The sequence below is a fragment of the Rhinopithecus roxellana genome, chromosome 8 (assembly GCF_007565055.1).
Source record: "Rhinopithecus roxellana isolate Shanxi Qingling chromosome 8, ASM756505v1, whole genome shotgun sequence".
Taxonomy (NCBI): domain Eukaryota; kingdom Metazoa; phylum Chordata; class Mammalia; order Primates; family Cercopithecidae; genus Rhinopithecus; species Rhinopithecus roxellana.
This window is the reverse complement of record NC_044556.1, coordinates 8690721-8709049: the sequence shown is the minus strand read 5'-3', so window position 1 is coordinate 8709049 and position 18329 is coordinate 8690721. Positions and strand designations below refer to the sequence as shown.

Here is an 18329-nt window from a genome sequence, read left to right as displayed (position 1 = left end):
TCTCGCCCAGGCCCAGGAAGTTGAGTCCCTGGCTGGGAGGACAGGCAGGTGCGTCTGCGCTGCCGAGCACGAAGTCGCTGGAGGGGCACACCTCGATGACACGCTCACAGACGGGAGTTCAGACACACACTTCCTGGCTTGCGTGCGAAGCGGGATCGCAGGGCAATAATCCCTCCATCTTCCCCGGGAGGTTCGGTGACTGCAAGATACACGCGCCCACTCGATGCCACCGGGCCGCCACCGTCTGGGCCTGGAATCTTGACCCACTTGTCTTCTGTACTTCAGGGTGTAGAGGCAGCAGCAGCAGCAGCGGTCTTGGATAACTTTTGATGGATTCAGGAGGCCTGGAGACCTCCTGTGTGCCGGCACCTGGACATAATTTTCATCAGTCCTGCCCGATGCCCCGACCTGGACTGCGGTGCCGATGAGGAAACCGAGGCTTAGCGGGATCCCTAATCCAAGGCCACGACGAGTGAGCCTGCTGGGATTCCAGCCAGGAGCCTGTCCCTGGGGAGCACTTGTCACAGCCTTACCCTCTTCCGGAAGGCGCCACACTTACCATTGTGGACCAACAATCGAATTAACATGCTGATACACCCATGGGGTGAGTGACGCCCTCAAATGCTTGCAAACACACACACACACACACACACACACACACTCAACTTGGAATCTCAGGAGCTGCTTCTGCTGTGTGTCCTGTTACTTGGAAGGCACAGCCCCGGCAGCACCCATACAAAATGAGGTCTCCGATTTAAGGTGCGAGGTATGTGTGTAAACAGACTCTTACTGGTCTGAGCTGGTTCCTTCGCTCAGCTGTGTTGATGAAGGTACCAAGCCCCCTGCCACTTACACGGGACACAGCGAGTGAATCAGACCTGCAGGTCTGGTGGAGATAGGAAAGGATCCATGCTGCCCTACAGGAAACAAACTGGTGTGACAGCAAGTGCCATGAAAGGTAGGGGTGGGAGGGGACTTTATTGAGGGTGACCCCCGAGGACCTCTCTGAAGAAGCAGCCTTTTGACCTTATCCCTGAATGAATTCTAGAAGCATCTACACAGCATGTCCAGGTAGAGAAGGGAGGGGCCCTGAGCTTAAGAAGGCTGGAGGGTGGGGGCAGCAGGGGCCAGACTTCTGTAGGACAAGGTCAGACTGACCCATCCCAGTGCCAGGATGCAGGACTTTCAGTGCTAAAAATAGGACAGTCACAGGCAAACCAGGACGGCTGGTGACCGTAGGTAGGAGTTTGAGCTATTTCTTCCTTTTCTCTCCTTTTCCCTTCCTTTCTTCCTTTTTCTCCCTCCTCCCCGTTTTTGTTTTTGTTTTTGTTGTGTAAAGAGACAGGGTCTCACTCTGTTGCTTCCTGAGCTCAAGGGATTCTTCCACCTCAGCCTCCTAAGTAGCTGGGACCACCTTGCCCAGATGATTTTGTTGTTGTTGTCGTTGTTAAGAGACAGGGTCTCCCTATGTTGCCCAGGCTGGTATCAAACTCCTGGGCTCAAGGGATCCTCCTGCCCTGGCCTCCCAAAGTGTTAGGATTTTAGGTATGAGCCACCACACCCTGCCCCTTCCTCCTTTTTTAACAGCTTTACTGAGATATAATTCACATACCATACAACTTGCTGACCTAAAGTGCGTAAGTCAATGGCTTTTAGTGTTTTTGGAGTTGTGTGTCCATTACCACAATCCACTTCAGAACATTTCCACGACCCCAAGGTGTTTGGGTTTGGTCTTGAGAAGATAAAACCCAAGGGAAGAGCTTTGAGCAGGGGAAGGCAGGGAACCCTTCAGATCCTGAGGGGGAGGACCAAAGACAGGACCGCCTCCTGCTTCTCAGCTTGACCTCTGGAGGGGAGGGAGAGCTGACAGGGCCAATCCCTCCACCCCTAACCCCCACAAGATAGGAAGTACGAATCCCCAATACCCCATAATAGGACCTTATTTGAAATGGGGTCATTACAGATATTAGCAGTGAGCATGAGGTCACGTTGGAGTAGGATGGGCTCCTAATGCAGTATCACTGGTGTCCTTGTAAGATAGTTATACGGCTGCCTGATTCTGGGTAGGTGGTTGGGGAGTGGAGGAATGGGTGTATGAAGACCAGGACACAGAGGGAGAATGCCATGTGACCATGGAGGCAGGGAGTGAAGAGCTGCAGTGACAAGCCGAGGACACCAAGGACGGCAGGCTACTGCCAAAAGCCAGGGAGGGACAAAGAGGGCTCCTGAGACCTGGTTTTCAGAGGGAGCACAGCTCTGCCAACACCTTCATTTCAGGCTCTGGCCTCTGGAACGTTGGCTCAATACATTTCTGTTAAAAAACATTTTAAAGGCTGAGCATGGTGGCTCATGCCTGTAATCCCAGCACTTTGGGAGGCACAGGCGGGAGGAACACATGAACGCAGGAGTTTGAGACTAGCCTGGGCAAATACAGTGAGACCTCATCTCTATATAAAAATACATAATAAAAGTCAACTTACGTTGCTTTAAGCTATCTGGTCTGTGACACTTTGTTCTGGCAGGCCTAGGAAAGGGATACTTGTGCTGAGGAGGGGGACACTTGGTTGGCATAGAGGGAGAGAGTGTGAACTTGGCCCTTTGTGGAACAGGGGAGACTCGGGCAGAGGTGACGAAAGGGCAGTCCGTTCATTCTGAGATGAAACTTCCACTGGTTTCTGTAAAGGCATCTTGGGGAGCGCAGGGAAGGGGATGGGGACTTCCCAGTGGCATCCCCTTCTCGGGCATTGAGGGAAAGCCACAGTGGCTTTGGGAAGAAGGCAGGGACGTCCTCTCCCCGCCTGCCTGTCCCCATGGGGTCTCACCTCCTGTTCCCACCTAGGGCTGGGGTGATCGATAGGAGATAGCTCAACCTGGCATTTGGGTGGTGTGGGAACAGGAGACCCCAGACTTTCTTGTTTTGGGGTCTGGAGCAGGCAACCAGGCTCCAGGGACAGTGAGTCAAGGGAAGGGTGGCTGGGACACCCCTTGACTTGCTGCCAAGGAGACAGAGCTGGTGCTAGGGTGGCATCTGAGGCAGGTGCAGAGAGAGGGAGGGAGGGAGGGAAGGGGCCTTTGACTCCAATCTCTTCTTTCTCTACTGACTGCAGGTGGCAGCTGCCCTTCCAGGAGCCAGTGGAGGGACCTGGGTGGCTGGGTGGGGACACCTGCCAAGTCCTCGCCTAAGCCAGCTACCACCATACACTGTTGGCTTCCATTCTCCAACTGCGGGGACGCTGCTCAGGCCTTTCGTGACATCACCCAGGAGTCCTTGGGGTCCGGTCACTGCTCCTGGGCCCAGCGAGCCAAGCTCCGGTCGCCCTGCCCCCTACCCCCATGCCAGATCCAGCATCGTTGTGGGCAAACAATTATCTGGATGATCTTTATGGGGCTTAAGCTTGGGTGGGAGCAGATGGGGCATGAGCTGGGGATTTGGGGATGGGGGGAATCCACACCCCCACGTCCTGGACCTTTAAAAGGCCCTCTCTGGCACTGGGCCGGGGCAGAGGCCAGCAGGAAAGTGACCGGAGTCCAGGGACATGATGGATCAGGAGAAGACGGAGGGCTCAGGCCTCTGTGCCGAGGTGAGAGGGCCCTGCCCCCACCCCACTCCCAGCTCAAGGTCTCAGAGCCCATGATTGACAAGACTAATTAGTTTGTAGAGCACCTAATTAGCGAATGAGTCTCCTAGGACCCCCTGACCCAGTTGTGGCTGTAGAAAGGGGCTGGTGGGCTTGGGGGTCTGAGTGCCAGGCCTGAGGGCAGAGGGCAGGGCTCTCTGTGTAGACCCCTATTGATGGGAGATGCTGGGACCTGGGGGTAGCTCCTGGGCCATGTTTCCCTGACTCGTGTCCCAGCTCCCAGGCCACACTCATCAGGCCCCAATCTAGGACGGCAGGACGTTGGCATCGGAGCCTGTCCCTTGAGACGGTACCACGTGAAGTGGCACTGCCGGCTGGGGCCCCTGGGGCGGGGGCCGGGATTGGGAAGGAGACTCATGTCTCATTCAGAACAGCTCTGCAGAGCGGATCGGCGGGGACCATGGTGAGAGCTGAGGAAGAGGGGACAGCAGGCCCCGGGGTCGGGTGTGAGCAGGGCTGGCTGGGAAGGTTGGGGAAGGGCCCCCAAGCTGAAGGGCCAACCGGACTGAGCGGGTCTGTCCACAGGCGGGCTCCCCAGACCAGGAGGGCTTCTTCAATCTGCTGAGCCACGTGCAGGGTGACCGGATGGAGGGGCAGCGCTGTTCACTGCAGGCCGGGCCGGGCCAGACCAAGAGCCGTGAGCATGGGCATGGGGGTGCTGTCCATGGGGTGTGAACAGGGTGGGAGTGCAGGGCAAGTGGTCATCTGGAGGGCCTGGGGGCACGGGCTGTGGGAGGTGGTTGTGCACCCTGAAGCATCTGCATGGGGGTGAAGGGGTAGGGTTGGGGGCCCCCAGTCTGGCTGTGTCCTCCCAAGTCTGTGAACGTCCATGCAGAGAGCGACCCCACCCCCGAGATGGACAGCCTCATGGACATGCTGGCCAGTACCCAGGGCCGCCGCATGGATGACCAACGTGTGACAGTCAGCAGCCTGCCCGGCTTCCAGCCCGTGGGGCCCAAGGTAGGTGATGTTCTGGCGATGCCGAGGAGAAACCCGCCAGGCAGTGTGCTCTCCAATCCTGCCCTCCACCCCAGCCGGGAGGGAACAGGGCCTGCCCCACCTCTGTCCATCCGCTGCCCTGACTTCAGATGGGAGGACCAAGGCCCAGACAGCGGCTAGAGGGGCCCAAGGTTATATAGGGGCCATGCTAGTGTCAGACCCATGGCTGGAACTTGTGGCTCCTGCCCCCAAGTCTAAAGGTTCTGGGGAGGCCAAAGGGAGAAAACAGGACCCCCTCCTAGGAAGATACCTCAGGGAGGAGGGCACGTGAGCTCACGCATAGGATATATATATATATATACACATTCGCATACTCACATGTGTTGACTTCACACATACACAAAGCTTGGGTTCTGATCAGGACCCCAGCAAGGGTCCCAAGACCTGCCACCTCACGCTCAAATGCCACCCTAAATGGCAGATATTGAAAGTAAACATAGACCAGTGCTCAGAATGAGGTGGGACATGGTGCCCACCCGCACCCTCTCTCCAACATTCACCACCTCTGGCCGGCACTGCCCTTAAGCCCTCCCCCTGGCTGACCCCTCTTCATCCACAGGACGGAGCGCAGAAACGAGCTGGGACCCTCAGTCCCCAACCCCTGCTCACCCCTCAGGACCCGACCGCTCTCGGCTTCCGTCGGAACAGCAGCCCCCAGCCCCCGACACAAGCCCCCTGAGGGCCTGAGGCATCCTGGGCCTTACTCGGCCCCCAAAAACTGATAAAAGAATAAAACACTTCCATGAGTAACAAGGAACTGAGTATGCGTATATTTCATCAGGGGAGGGGCCAGGACTCCCACTTGGAGGCCTCAGGAGTTCTGCCGGGCGTCGCGAAGAAGCTTCTCCTCCCGCCGCTTCCGTATCCTCTCTTTGAATTCTTCTATCTCTTGAAGCTACAGGTGGAGAAGTGGGTGGGACAGGAAGTGGGGAGGGGCACACACCTCAGCGCCGAGCCAGGACCCCTCTACCACTCTCCCACCACCCTGCCCCAGACCACGGCTTCAGGTTTCAGTGTCTTCATTGGAAGCTCCCCGCCAATGACAAAGGGATCCAAGGGGGATCCGCTTCACTCTTCCAGGAGAAGGCAATAAGGAAACCATCTACTCCTCTTCTCTTGGGTCCTTACTCATGACTGAGAGTAAAACGTTCCTTTTTGAGATGAAGTCTCGCTCTATTGCCCAGGCTGGAGTGCAGTGGCGCGATCTTGGGCTCACTGCAACCTCTGCCTCTAGGGTTCAGGTGATTCTCCTGCCTCAGTCTCCCGAGCAGCTGGAATTATAGGCGCCTGCCATTACACCCGGCTAAATTTTGTATTTTTGTAGACATGGGGTTTCGCCATGTTGGCCAGGCTGGTCTTGAACTCCTGGCCTCAAGTGATCCACCCACCTCGGCCTCCCATGCCCTGGGATTACAGCCATGAGCCACTGCACCTGGCCTAAAATTTTCATCTGAAACCCATCCCGGATACAAGAATCCAGCCTCCTCCATCCCTCTGGCAGGAAGAAGAGTAGATCACTTACCTTCTCAGGTGGCCACAGCTCCCTCTGTAAGGAAAAGTCACAACTGGGACACAAGCCAAGAGCCTCCAGAGCCCCACACCAGGGTGGGGTCAGCTCATGGGAGGCAGACATTGGTCCCCAGCAGATTGGTGCCCCACACCGTCTCCCACCCCTGGAATGAACCCTCATACACTCCTCTTATGCCCACCTTGCGCTGTATGACGTGGTCCTCAAACCACTCGGCCTGATTGGAAACCCAGAACATAGCCACAGGGAAAGTGAGGTAGATTATCATCTGGAATGGCAGAGGGTGGGTGAGGTGACCGCCCCCCTTCCCCCAAGCAATGTGCAGAGGCTCCTCAGAGCCTGGGGGACCCATCCTACTGCAGAGTCCAGAAGCGCCTCGTTAGGGCGGACCCAAGAACCCCAGAACTCCCACCAAGGGTACAGAAACCTCGCATCCTAAAACCTAACTCCTATAATTCAGGAGGCTTCATTCCTGAAAGTCCCCCTTAGCTGGAGTCTTCCTCTCAAAGACAGACAGACATACAGAGGCCCCAGCTACAATCAAAAGCATCTCCTCGAGACCTCATTACTCATCTCCACTTAAGATTCCGGGAGCACCCCCAAACCCAAACCCAGGAGGCGTCACTCTTCAACTCCACTTCTCGAAGTCTAGGAGTCTCCCTATCATAGACACCCACCCACCACAAGCCCGAGAGCTCCCCCAGGATCTTAAGTCTTCCTTCTTTAGAGCCTCCTTCTCAGCTAATCCCCCCTGTGAGGTCTTTCCTCGGACCAGCCCTCTCACAGCCCCCAAACCCAGATGCCCAAATCTGAGAACCCCCCAACCCAGCGTCCCCTCTCCTGGATTTCCAACCAGAAAGGTCCCTCTCAAATCTTAAGAGCTTTCTCCTTGGAGCACCCTCTTTCTTTTAAGTCCCCCCATTTCCAGCCTCATCTTCAGATACAGGAAGATCCCCTGCCCAGCCTCCCAATCCACTCCTGTGTCCACTGACCCGAAATATCTCCAGCTTCACCCCCATCTCGTTTCTCCCGGTCAACAAAGCAACTTCCGCCTAAAGCCGACCCTCCAGCAAGACAGAAGCTCATTGGTGTTTTGCACCCTCCATTGCTGAAGCTGATTGGCCAATGTGTATCCTGATGACGTATCTTCGGGCGCCTCTATTTTGCTTCCGGTCGCTGGCGTCTTCGAAACGAAGTCAGTAACGTGAGCCTGTCCGTCAAAAAGATTTAACCAATAGAAAACGGGTCTGGCCCGGAGGGGCGGGCCGTCAGTGGTAGACGTCATAAGAGCGCGACTCTCGCCTGTACGTGGGCATCCAGAAAAATGGTGGTGATGGCGCGACTCTCGCGGCCCGAGCGGCCGGACCTTGTCTTCGTGAGTCCACAGAGGAGCCAGGGGTGGCCTGCGTTGGGGTATTGGGACCTGGACGCCGCAGGGGATCGGGGCCGGGTCGCCAAGGGGATTTAGACCAAAATTGCCAGGCCAAGGGTTGGGGACCCTAACGGGCCAGAGACCGGATCGTGATGTCCACCCTAACTGGCCAGGAGTAAAAAATACGGTGTTGTGTCTTAGGGTCTGAGTAGAAAACTACTGTCGAAGGAAAGCATCTAGCCTCCCGAGCCAGGGGCGGAAATGGGGGCGTGCAGGGAATGGGAGAGCAAGGAGATCGCGTAACTGAAACTTGAGAGGTGAAGACAGGTGTCTGAAGTAAAGGCGTGATTATGAGGCCAGGGCTCCGGTTTCTGGGATGAAGCCTTGGTTTTCTGTATAGCGGTCTCTAGGCCTGGACTGCGGCATGACAGTTTCTGGGGGTGATGGCCAGGCTAGAAGAACCCTGGTGATGTGAGGCTTGTCAGGCAGTGGCCAATGAAATGCTTATTGTCTGAAGTAGAGGCGTGACATCTTCACCAGATTCTTGGTGTGCAGAGTTAAAGGCTTGGCTTCTGGTGTATAACTGCTCTTATGAGATAAAGGCCTAGCTTTTAACTTCTGGGGCAGAGTTGAGCTAGATGCTGGCTAGTGGGATTCTGGGGGTGGGGCCAGTGGCTTGGAATCTGGACCTGAGAGCCCTGGTGGCTGGGGTGAAGATCTGGTCGTCTGGGCCTGGAGTGGAGATGGGTCAGATGGTGACAGTGGGAGCCTGAGGGCCCAAAGGCCTGGTGTCTAGGAAGAGGCATGTTTTGAAGAAGTGGGGTCTGGTGTCCAGGACAGAGGCCTGGCATCTGGGCCAGGGCCTTGGTAGCTAAGGAGTCTGACCATCTGGGGCAGAAAGCGAGTGGTGATGTGGACTCATGCCTGGCCCAGAGCCCTAATGACTGAGAAGTCTGATGATTTGGGTTTGATTTTGGGTAGTTGAATTCTGAGGGGTAAAGTTCTGGGCCAGTGTCTTGGTGTCTGGGCATCTGGTGACCTGACTTCCTTGGTGGGTGGTGGGATTTGGGTAAAAGTCCAGAGTTTGGACCTGAGCCCCAGTAGTGGGGTGGTGCTGCACAGAGGCTCTGAGGGTTGGCCCCTCTTCTTCCCATTCCCTGGCCCTGGCAGGAGGAAGAGGACCTCCCCTATGAGGAGGAAATCATGCGGAACCAGTTCTCTGTCAAATGCTGGCTTCGCTACATCGAGTTCAAACAGGGCGCCCCAAAGCCCAGGCTCAATCAGCTATATGAGCGGGCACTCAAGCTGCTACCTTGCAGGTGAGAATGGCTCCAGCTGCCCTGCTCACCAGCCCCCACCCCACTTGGTCCAGTTATAACAAAACTGCCAAGTAGGTCCCAGGTGATTGCTTCGTGTTCCATCACTGACCTGTACATCCCTTGATGGGTCAGCACACCTCCTCTGATGTCCCAGTCTGTCCCTGTCATTGCTGAGACATGTCACCCCTCCCACACCCACATTTGCCAACAGGGGCAGGGCAGATGGTTCTGAGGGGGTCCATAAAGCTGACCGATCAGCATCTGTCCCCTCCTGTTCCCCAGCTACAAACTCTGGTACCGATACCTGAAGGCACGTCGGGCACAGGTGAAGCATCGCTGTGTGACCGACCCCGCCTACGAAGATGTCAACAACTGTCACGAGAGGGCCTTTGTGTTCATGCACAAGGTTTGGGGCTAGGCGAGGGGATAAATCGGGAGGTGGGGCTCAGTCCATGGTGGTGAGTCGGGTAGGGACAGGGGCTGGGCTCAGCATGTTAAGGATGGGGACTTGGAATCCTGTTGCTTCTGTGCATGGGAAGTTGGGCTGGACTCAGTCCTGGAGCTGGGGGTTTCTGGGTCTTGCTGCATTTATGTGGAGGCCCCAGGTGTGACTCAGCCACAGGACATCGAGTGTCTGTGGCTAGGCCATGGAGTCCGTGGCTTAGCCCCAGCCGCCTCTCCCCACACCCCCAGATGCCCCGTCTGTGGCTAGATTACTGCCAGTTCCTCATGGACCAGGGGCGCGTCACACACACCCGCCGCACCTTCGACCGTGCCCTCCGGGCACTGCCCATCACGCAGCACTCTCGAATTTGGCCCCTGTATCTGCGCTTCCTGCGCTCACACCCACTGCCGGAGACAGCTGTGCGAGGCTATCGGCGCTTCCTCAAGGTGAGCCCAGCAGGTATGCTGGTTCCCCAGGTTAGTTTCCAGAAACTGCCTCAGTATGACACCAGCTCCGTGTGGGATGTCACCCAGCAGACTGTGTGGGAAGAGGCACCAGGAGATGCATATGTCTTGTCTGTGATTCATGTCTTTATTTTCCAAATAGTTTGCCCACACTGGTTTCATATTAGGTATAGAGATGGGTGCTGAAGACAGTGTGGCTAAGACACTCTCTGCCTGCACAGAGCTTTTAGTCTAACTAGGAAGACGGATGTATGTGAGCTGATGGCATGAACTAGAGTAAAACCACAGCCATGATGAGGGCCAGGAATAGGAGCTGGGGAGAAGCAGGCAGGGTGGAGAGTGGAAGCATCAGCTGGGCGGGAGTGGGGCATGGTTTGCTCAAACTTACAGCATCTGTTCTGTGACATTTGGATTATAAGCTGGACCAGTCAGGACTGAGGCTAGACCCATGGGGCCCAGGCTGGACACTGTAGTAGTCAAGGCTGGACCCATGGGATCAAGGCTGACCCAAAGGGGCCAAGGCTAGACCAGTCAGGACTGAGGCTGGACCAGTGGAGCCAAGGCTGGATCCATTGTGGGTTGGGGGTCAATTCTAACCCAAAAGGATCAAGGCTGGACCTTTGGGGCTGAGACTGGACCACTGCAGTCAAGGCTGTGCCCTTGCAGGTCAAGGCTAACCCAAAAGGTCCGCGGCTGGTCTAGTCAGGACTGAGGCTGGACCAGTGGAGCCCAGGCAGGACCCATAGGGGGTTGAGCCTAACCCAGCGGGGCCAAGGCTAGACCAGTAGGAACCGGGCTGGACCAGTGGGACTGAGGCTGGTTTGACAGGGCTTGCTTTTGCCCAAGACAGTTGTAAATGGGTAGGGGGCACCCCAAGGCCACTGAATCGGGAGGTGGGTATAGCCCTGCCGCCCCACTGACTGCCTGAAGGGTGGGTCGGTCCCCAGCTGAGTCCCGAGAGTGCAGAGGAGTACATTGAGTACCTCAAGTCAAGTGACCGGCTGGATGAGGCCGCACAGCGCCTGGCCACTGTGGTGAACGACGAGCGTTTTGTGTCTAAGGCCGGCAAGTCCAACTACCAGGTGGGCCTGCCGGGAGCCGAGTGGGTGGGAGGGCCACCCCCCTCAGTGACTGAGCCTGAGACTCTCCCCCCGCTGCCCCATGCCCTGCAGCTATGGCACGAGCTGTGCGACCTCATCTCCCAGAACCCGGACAAGGTACAGTCCCTCAATGTGGACGCCATCATCCGCGGGGGCCTCACCCGCTTCACCGACCAGCTGGGCAAGCTCTGGTGTTCGCTCGCCGACTACTACATCCGCAGCGGCCACTTCGAGAAGGTGCACGCTGGCACACGGGGCTCTGGGATCGGGGCGGGGTCTCCCTCCGACACTTGGGGATACATGTTGACACGTGCACAGGCAGAAAACATGCGCCATTTATGGCTGGGCGCGGTGGCTCACGCCTGTCATCCCAGCACTTGGGGAGGCCAAGGCAGTAGGATCACTTGAGGTCAGTGCTTCAAGACCAGCCTGGCCAATATGGCGAAACCCCATCTCTACTAAAAATACAAAAATTGGTCACATATGGTGGCAGGCACCTATAATCTCAGCTACTCGGGAGGCTGAGGCAGGAGAATCGCTTGAACTTGGGAGGTGGAGGTTGCAGTAAGCCGAGATCACGCCACTGCACTCCAGCCTGGGTGGCAGAGCGAGATTCCATCTCAAAAAAAAAAAAAAAAAAAAAAGTGCCATTTGTGACAGACATGCATGTCCCTGCACACGATTGCCATCCTGGTGAGGGGAGGGAGACACTCCTGCCCACAAGCCCACCAAACTTGGAGTCAGCCACACTTGCGTTCAGGGTACACCCCCTGGCTGTGTGGCCTTGGCCCCACTAAGGCTGGGTGTCCTCATTTGTAAAATCAGGGTGACAGTTACTGCCTGTCACCAATCAGCACAGTGACGCAGGCACAGCACTGAGGAGGTACGTGGTGTGAGGGCCACTCCCTTGGGGGTTAGGTGACTATGGCTCTTGGTAGGCGGTGGAGTGGCAAGCTCAGGGGACGGTCTAGGGGCAGGTGGGCACAGAGGGGGCTGGAGCCGAGAGCAGGGAGGCACAGGAACCCGGGGAAGATAGGGTGGGAGCCTCGAAAGCCAAACGGGCTGGCCGTGCTGCTGACTAGGGGAGCTGCCAGTGGGGTGTGGACGGCATGTGCTTCCCAGCGCCCCTTCTAGGGGCACGTGGAGGCCAAGGCTGCTGGAGGCAGCAGGGCGAGACCCGTCAGGGCTGGGTAGAGAGTGGGCCTGAGGTGGGGTGGGTGAGCCAGGTGGGGGACAGGCAGGCCAGGGAAAGAGGGTCAGGCAAGTGAGAGGGGCACTTTGGAGCAAAGTCTGAGCCCTCGGAGGATGAGCTGAGGCCAGGGTCCCTGCAGGGTGGACCCATAGGCGCTGGGGGGTTTTGGCCACCTATTGGGTGCCAAGTGCTTCACACACGTGTGTCAGTTGAGCCTGAGGTCACTGTGCACAAAGAGCAGTCACCTGGTTTACTAAGGAGGTCCTGAAGCTCCCAAGATCACCCTGGCAGTGCAGGGCAGGTTGGGGGTGAGAGGCCTCTACTGACACTCTGTCCTGGGATCACTGCCCAGAGGTGCTGGATGGGCCCCCGGAAGGCCCCAGGGGTTCCAGATTGGGGCTGGTGCTAAGAGTGCTGCTGCCTGTCCCCTGCGTCACTTTCCTTTCACCTCCCCTTCCCTGGGTCCCCACAGGCTCGGGATGTGTACGAGGAGGCCATCCGGACGGTGATGACCGTGCGGGACTTCACACAGGTGTTTGACAGCTATGCCCAGTTCGAGGAGAGCATGATCGCTGCAAAGATGGAGACCGCCTCAGAGCTGGGGCGCGAGGAGGAGGGTGAGCCTCTGGGGCCCCTGGCTGGTGGGGAGAGAGCTGAGTGGACATCAGTGGGTGGGGGCGGGGCATATCTCAGGTGGGGCAGCCCCAGGAGGCTCAGCTGGGGGCCAGCAGGGAAGGAGGCTGGGTGAATGCAGGGGGTGTGGGGGTCCTGGAGGAGCCAGGAATGGGGACATATCTCAGGCCTTGGCCAGAGCCTGGCAGGGCAGGAGGGCTAGGGGAACCGTGCGGGTAGGAGGGGGTATCTGCAGTACCTGGGGCTGGGGGTGGGGCTCAGGTGGACACCCAAGCTGAGTGTCTAGGGCCCAGAGCACTTGGCTGGGGGCTGGAGCGGAGTGAGGGCAGGGAGCAGAGGCGGCGGCATTCAGGGCCCTGCATCCTGGGTCTCGGTCCCTCACGAACTCCCCTCACGGCTCCCAGATGATGTGGACCTGGAGCTGCGCCTGGCCCGCTTCGAGCAGCTCATCAGCCGACGGCCCCTGCTGCTCAACAGCGTCTTGCTGCGCCAAAACCCACACCACGTGCACGAGTGGCACAAGCGTGTCGCCCTGCACCAGGGCCGCCCCCGGGAGGTGCGTGAAGCCTGCCCTGGTCCTCCCCCGAGGGCCAGTTTCCTGCAGAACTGGGGAGCCACCCACCTTCACCCGTAATGTCACCTCCTAGGGGCCTGACTGTGCTTAGTAGGTCCCATTCCACCCATGTTCTTGGGGTTCTTGTCCTGCTCTAGCCCCGCCCCTCAGAGCCACAGCTCCCTCCTAGCCCCACCCCTTGGAGCGCCACTGCTCTCTCCCAGCCCTGCCCATTAGGGCCACAGCTCTCCTGACCCTGCCCCTTGGGGGACCACAGCTCTCTCTTGGTCCCGACCCTTGGCAGGGGCCACATTTCCTTCCTGGCCTCTCCTGACAGGGGCCACAGCACCCTCCAGGCTCCCCCCTCAGAACCACAGCTCTGCCCCGACACTCATCTGCAGGGTCCTGAGTCCCATATGACCTCCTCTCTCCTGTCTCCAGATCATCAACACCTACACAGAGGCTGTGCAGACAGTGGACCCCTTCAAGGCCACAGGCAAGCCCCACACTCTGTGGGTGGCGTTTGCCAAGTTTTATGAGGACAACGGGCAGCTGGACGATGTGAGCACCCTGCTGTGTGTGCCTGTGTGTTCATGTATGTGTGCATGCATGTGTGTGCTCATATATGTGTGCGTGTGTGTTCATGGATGTGTGCATGTGTGCATGTTTGGGTGCATGCATGTGTGTGCACGCATGTGTGTGCCTGTGTGTATGCGTGTATGTTTGTGCCTGTACGTTTGTGAGCATGGTCGCCTTTCTGACCCTTGATGATGGGGGCTGTCCAGGCGGGCAGGGTCTCAGCCTGGCCTCTGCCTGCCCTTGCAGGCCCGTGTCATCCTGGAGAAGGCCACCAAGGTGAACTTCAAGCAGGTGGATGACCTGGCAAGCGTGTGGTGTCAGTGCGGGGAGTTGGAGCTCCGACACGAGAACTACGATGAGGCCTTGCGGCTGCTGCGAGTAAGAACAGGCCCAGGTTGTGGGGTGGGGGCTGCAGGTTATACGGCCGGGGCCTGGGACAGCCCCTGAGCGCCTCCTCGGCCGCTGTCTGGCCCTGCAGAAGGCCACGGCGCTGCCTGCCCGCCGGGCCGAGTACTTTGATGGCTCCGAGCCCGTGCAGAACCGCGTGTACAAGTCGCTGAAGGTCTGGTCCATGCTCGCCGACCTGGAGGAGAGCCTCGGCACCTTCCAGGTGAGCCACCTGTGGCTGGGGAGGGACGGGGCCCCGGATTCAGCTCCAGAACCAGCTCTGACCTGTCCCCATCCCCGCCCCCATAGTCCACCAAAGCCGTGTATGACCGCATCCTAGACCTGCGCATCGCGACACCCCAGATTGTCATCAACTATGCCATGTTCCTGGAGGAGCACAAGTACTTTGAGGAGAGCTTCAAGGTGAGGGCCTGGGGCAGACCCGGAGGCCCCTGATGGTGGTGTCCCCTGCCCCAGGGAGCCTCGGCACCTTACAAGTCCACTGGGGCTTGTGTGACACAGTATACAGACTGGGTGATTTAAACAACAGAGATTGAGCTTCTCCCTGTCCTGGAGGCTGGAAGTCCAGGATGGAGGCGTGGGCAGGGCTGGTCCCTCCCGAGGCCTCTCTCCTTAGCTTATAGACAGCCACCTTCTCCCTGTGTCTTTGTGTGGCCTTCTCTTTGTGTGTGTCACTTTCGAAATTTCCTCCTTTTTTTTTTTTTTTTTTTTTTTTTTTTTTTTTTTGAGACGGAGTCTCGCTCTGTCGCCCGGGCTGGAGTGCAGTGGCCAGATCTCAGCTCACTGCAAGCTCCGTATCCCGGGCGTATCCCGGGTTCACACCATTCTCCTGCCTCAGCCTCCCGAGTAGCTGGGACTACAGGCGCCCGCCACCTTGCCGCCCAGCTAGTTTTTTGTATTTTTTTTTTTTTTAGTAGAGACGGGGTTTCACCGTGTTAGCCAGGATGGTCTCGATCTCCTGACCTCGTGATCCGCCCGTCTCGGCCTCCCAAAGTGCTGGGATTACAGGCTTGAGCCACCACGCCTGGCCGAAATTTCCTCTTCTTAAAAGGACATCAGTCATAATGGATTAGGCAACCCCTCACGACCTCAGTTTAACTTAATGATCTCATCTTCAAACGAATCTACCTTCTGAGGTACTGGGGGTTAAGATTTCAGCATACGAATGTTGTGGCGGGGCACAGTTCATTCCACAGCAGGCACGGAGTTTTGCTTCCGTGTGTACCCGTGACTCGTGGGGAGGCTGTTGGTGCCAGCGTGTGCGGGCTGTACCTGCCCCGCTGCTCAGGAGATGGCTTGTGGGGTCCATGGGCTGTGTTGCGTGTCTCCATGGCAAGGCCCTGTCCCGCGGCCGGAGCAGTCATGTTTGTGTGTGTTTCTATGGATCGTGTGGGCATTATACAGATACACAAATGGGAAGGTCGTACATGCACATGCGTGCTGCTGCCTGCCCCTCTGCCTGGGGGGGGGGGCGGTGTGTAGCCTTCTCCCTGGGGATGGGCAGCCAGTATCAGCGGAACTGGGGAGCCACCTACCTTCACCCATCCCCCATCACGTCACCTCCTATGGGGTCAGACTGCTTAGCAGGTCCCATTGCACCCCTGTTCTTGGGGTTCTTGCAGAGGGAGACAGTGCAGAGGACAGACCCCAACAACTGCCATTAGGGACAGGGAAGGGCCCCGAGGGAGACCCCAGCGGGCTCCCTACAGACGTCACCCAAGGACATCCCGGGTGCCTGGTGGTCTCTGCCTACAGACTCTTATGTATGACTGTCCCTCTGGTAACAGGCGTACGAGCGCGGCATCTCGCTGTTCAAGTGGCCCAACGTGTCCGACATCTGGAGCACCTACCTGACCAAATTCATTGCCCGCTATGGGGGCCGCAAGCTGGAGCGGGCGCGAGACCTGTTTGAACAGGCTCTGGATGGCTGTCCCCCAAAATATGCCAAGAGTGAGGCGGGCAGACGGCATGGGGGGGCAGGCAGGCTGGGTTTCTGACTGGTCCTAGCTGACTGTGCTTCCCTCTCCCCTCTGCCCTGCCCAGCCTTATACCTGCTGTACGCACAGCTGGAGGAGGAGTGGGGCCTGGCCCGGCATGCCATGGCCGTGTACGAGCGTGCCACCAGGGCCGTGGAGCCCGCCCAGCAGTATGACATGTTCAACATCTACATCAAGCGGGCGGCCGAGATCTATGGGGTCACGCACACCCGTGGCATCTACCAGAAGGCCATTGAGGTACCCACTGCGGGAGTCCGGGCCAGGGCCGGAGGTCCCTGAGCAGATGGAAGGGGTCCAGGCAGGTGGGAGGGGCTGGGGAGGAGCCTTCTGGAAGCACAGGGATGCCCATGGTGTGTTGGGAGCCCTGACTTACCCTGGCCTCACTCCCGGCCTCCCCAACCCCGGTGTCCAGGTGCTGTCGGACGAGCATGCGCGTGAGATGTGCCTGCGGTTTGCAGACATGGAGTGCAAGCTCGGGGAGATCGACCGTGCCAGGGCCATCTACAGCTTCTGCTCCCAGATCTGTGACCCCCGGGTAGGGCTGGGGGCTGGGGAGGGACAGGCATCAGGGTTGGGGGTGCGGCAGAGTCAGCCACCTCACGGGTCCACACACCCACCCCTGCCCTGCCCTGCCCTGCCCTGCCCTGCCCCCCACACAGACGACCGGCGCATTCTGGCAGACGTGGAAGGACTTCGAGGTCCGGCATGGCAACGAGGACACCATCAAGGAGATGCTGCGCATCCGGCGCAGCGTGCAGGCCACGTACAACACGCAGGTCAACTTCATGGCCTCGCAGATGCTCAAGGTCTCGGGCAGTGCCACAGGCACCGGTGAGCCACCCCGGCTGGCTGGGTCCCTGATCCAGGGCATCTCAGCCCGGCCTGACCTGGGCTTTCTGGGTCTGGAGCCTCAGGTCCTAAAGGGAACCTCCTTGAGGGCTGGGCCATCACCTGGGGGACTGGGACAGTGCGGCATCTGATGTGTGGGAGGGGCCCCTGTGGTGCTGACACCCTGCTCCCGCCCCCTAGTGTCTGACCTGGCTCCCGGGCAGAGCGGCATGGACGACATGAAGCTGCTGGAACAGCGGGCAGAGCAGCTGGCGGCTGAGGCGGAGCGTGACCAGCCCCCGCGTGCCCAGAGCAAGATCCTGTTCGTGAGGTGAGGGCGGATCCTGGGATGGGACAGGAGTGGGACAGGTCCCGAGGGGGCCCAGGGTGGGGAACTGAGGCAGCTTGGCCTGTCCCCAGGAGTGACGCCTCCCGGGAGGAGCTGGCGGAGCTGGCACAGCAGGTCAACCCTGAGGAGATCCAACTGGGCGAGGACGAGGACGAGGATGAGATGGACCTGGAGCCCAACGGTGAGGGCCTGGCGGGGATGGGGATGGGGGCAGGGCCAGGGCGGGCCTCCGGGGACAGGCCACCGCCAGGAGGGTGACTGGCTCCCGCCTTCCCCACAGAGGTTCGGCTGGAGCAGCAGAGCGTGCCAGCCGCCGTGTTTGGGAGCCTGAAGGAAGACTGACCCGTCCCTCCCCCGTCTCCCCTCTCCCCTCCCCATCCCCTCCCCATCCCCTCCCCATCCCCTCCCCAATACAGCCACGTTTGTACATAGTGGTCTGAGCCTCCTTCCTGCCGCCCAGGTGCCCGAGGGAGGGCAGCTCAGGAGTGCCTGGCCCTGGGCGCGGATTGGCTGCTGTGGGAGGTGGGGCGGCTGCTGGGCCCTAGGCCAGACACCTCCCGGCCTCACCCCGCAGAGCCAGTTCTGGACTCGAGAGGCCAGTCCCTCCGCTGCCTGGGGCCTTGGAGTGGGTCCTGCCCGGAAACTTCCTTGAGCCTCTGCAGCCTGGGAAGGGCAATCCGACCCGACTGCCCAGGTCTTGCTAGCCCCTGCCTCTCAGAGCCCTTGTGTGGCCCCAGGCAACTACCCCCTCCCTGGGGTGGCACCCGCTGTCTGCTCCCCACCAGGGACTGGCCCTTGCCCTCGAGTCTTGGAGTCAGGCAGGCTCTGGCCCAGCTCTGGGAACTGATTAGTAAGGCGCTTCTGTGGCTGGAGGGGGGCTGGGTGCCAGACCTCGTGCACAGCCCAGGACCAGGGCGTGGTCCTT

At 58.8% G+C, this 18329-nt stretch overlaps 3 protein-coding genes across 5 annotated transcripts; 2 read left to right on the top strand and 1 right to left on the bottom strand.

The window, feature by feature from the left end:
- Positions 1 to 4: 4 nt before the first annotated feature.
- Positions 5 to 5390, top strand: PCP2 (Purkinje cell protein 2). 3 transcript variants are annotated; one of them, XM_010385074.2, is made up of 5 exons: positions 5 to 604; positions 3108 to 3581; positions 4164 to 4275; positions 4474 to 4598; positions 5197 to 5390. In XM_010385074.2, the coding sequence occupies exons 2-5, from the start codon at positions 3537 to 3539 to the stop codon at positions 5314 to 5316; spliced, it is 402 nt and encodes a 133-aa protein (XP_010383376.1). In that variant the 5' UTR covers positions 5 to 604; positions 3108 to 3536; the 3' UTR covers positions 5317 to 5390. The 3 variants fall into 3 exon arrangements, with proteins under 3 accessions (XP_010383376.1, XP_030791704.1, XP_030791703.1); XM_030935844.1 differs by having other exon boundaries at positions 3108 to 4041; XM_030935843.1 differs by lacking the exon at positions 5 to 604 and adding an exon at positions 646 to 766.
- On the bottom strand, positions 5381 to 7281 carry LOC104679482 (protein PET100 homolog, mitochondrial). Its single transcript, XM_010385073.1, has 4 exons — positions 7158 to 7281; positions 6347 to 6433; positions 6160 to 6183; positions 5381 to 5532 (listed from the first exon to the last, which is right to left on the bottom strand). Exons 1-4 carry the CDS (start codon positions 7182 to 7184, stop codon positions 5449 to 5451), a joined length of 222 nt encoding a protein of 73 aa, XP_010383375.1. The 5' UTR covers positions 7185 to 7281; the 3' UTR covers positions 5381 to 5448.
- Positions 7282 to 7457: 176 nt separating this feature from the next.
- On the top strand, positions 7458 to 17834 carry XAB2 (XPA binding protein 2). Its single transcript, XM_010385075.2, has 19 exons — positions 7458 to 7540; positions 8708 to 8856; positions 9139 to 9262; positions 9550 to 9747; positions 10713 to 10847; positions 10938 to 11102; positions 12530 to 12674; positions 13095 to 13246; positions 13685 to 13804; positions 14069 to 14200; positions 14301 to 14432; positions 14519 to 14632; positions 16018 to 16180; positions 16274 to 16464; positions 16640 to 16762; positions 16887 to 17058; positions 17257 to 17386; positions 17476 to 17585; positions 17685 to 17834. Exons 1-19 carry the CDS (start codon positions 7490 to 7492, stop codon positions 17744 to 17746), a joined length of 2568 nt encoding a protein of 855 aa, XP_010383377.1. The 5' UTR covers positions 7458 to 7489; the 3' UTR covers positions 17747 to 17834.
- The last annotated feature ends 495 nt before the right edge of the window (positions 17835 to 18329 follow it).

Bases quoted from the DNA above. Each gene is read 5' to 3' on its own strand.
- PCP2 (XM_010385074.2), top strand. From the start codon at position 3,537: ATGATGGATCAGGAGAAGACGGAGGGCTCAGGCCTCTGTGCCGAG. The intron at 3,582-4,163 runs GTGAGAGGGCCC...GTCTGTCCACAG, and splicing joins GCTCAGGCCTCTGTGCCGAG to GCGGGCTCCCCAGACCAGGA. The intron at 4,599-5,196 runs GTAGGTGATGTT...CTTCATCCACAG, and splicing joins TCCAGCCCGTGGGGCCCAAG to GACGGAGCGCAGAAACGAGC.
- LOC104679482 (XM_010385073.1), bottom strand. From the start codon at position 7,184: ATGGGGGTGAAGCTGGAGATATTTCGG. The intron at 6,434-7,157 runs GTCAGTGGACAC...CTGCCATTCCAG, and splicing joins TGAAGCTGGAGATATTTCGG to ATGATAATCTACCTCACTTT. The intron at 5,533-6,159 runs GTAAGTGATCTA...CTCCACCTGTAG, and splicing joins AGCTGTGGCCACCTGAGAAG to CTTCAAGAGATAGAAGAATT.
- XAB2 (XM_010385075.2), top strand. From the start codon at position 7,490: ATGGTGGTGATGGCGCGACTCTCGCGGCCCGAGCGGCCGGACCTTGTC. The intron at 8,857-9,138 runs GTGAGAATGGCT...CCTGTTCCCCAG, and splicing joins CTCAAGCTGCTACCTTGCAG to CTACAAACTCTGGTACCGAT. The intron at 14,433-14,518 runs GTGAGCCACCTG...CCGCCCCCATAG, and splicing joins AGAGCCTCGGCACCTTCCAG to TCCACCAAAGCCGTGTATGA.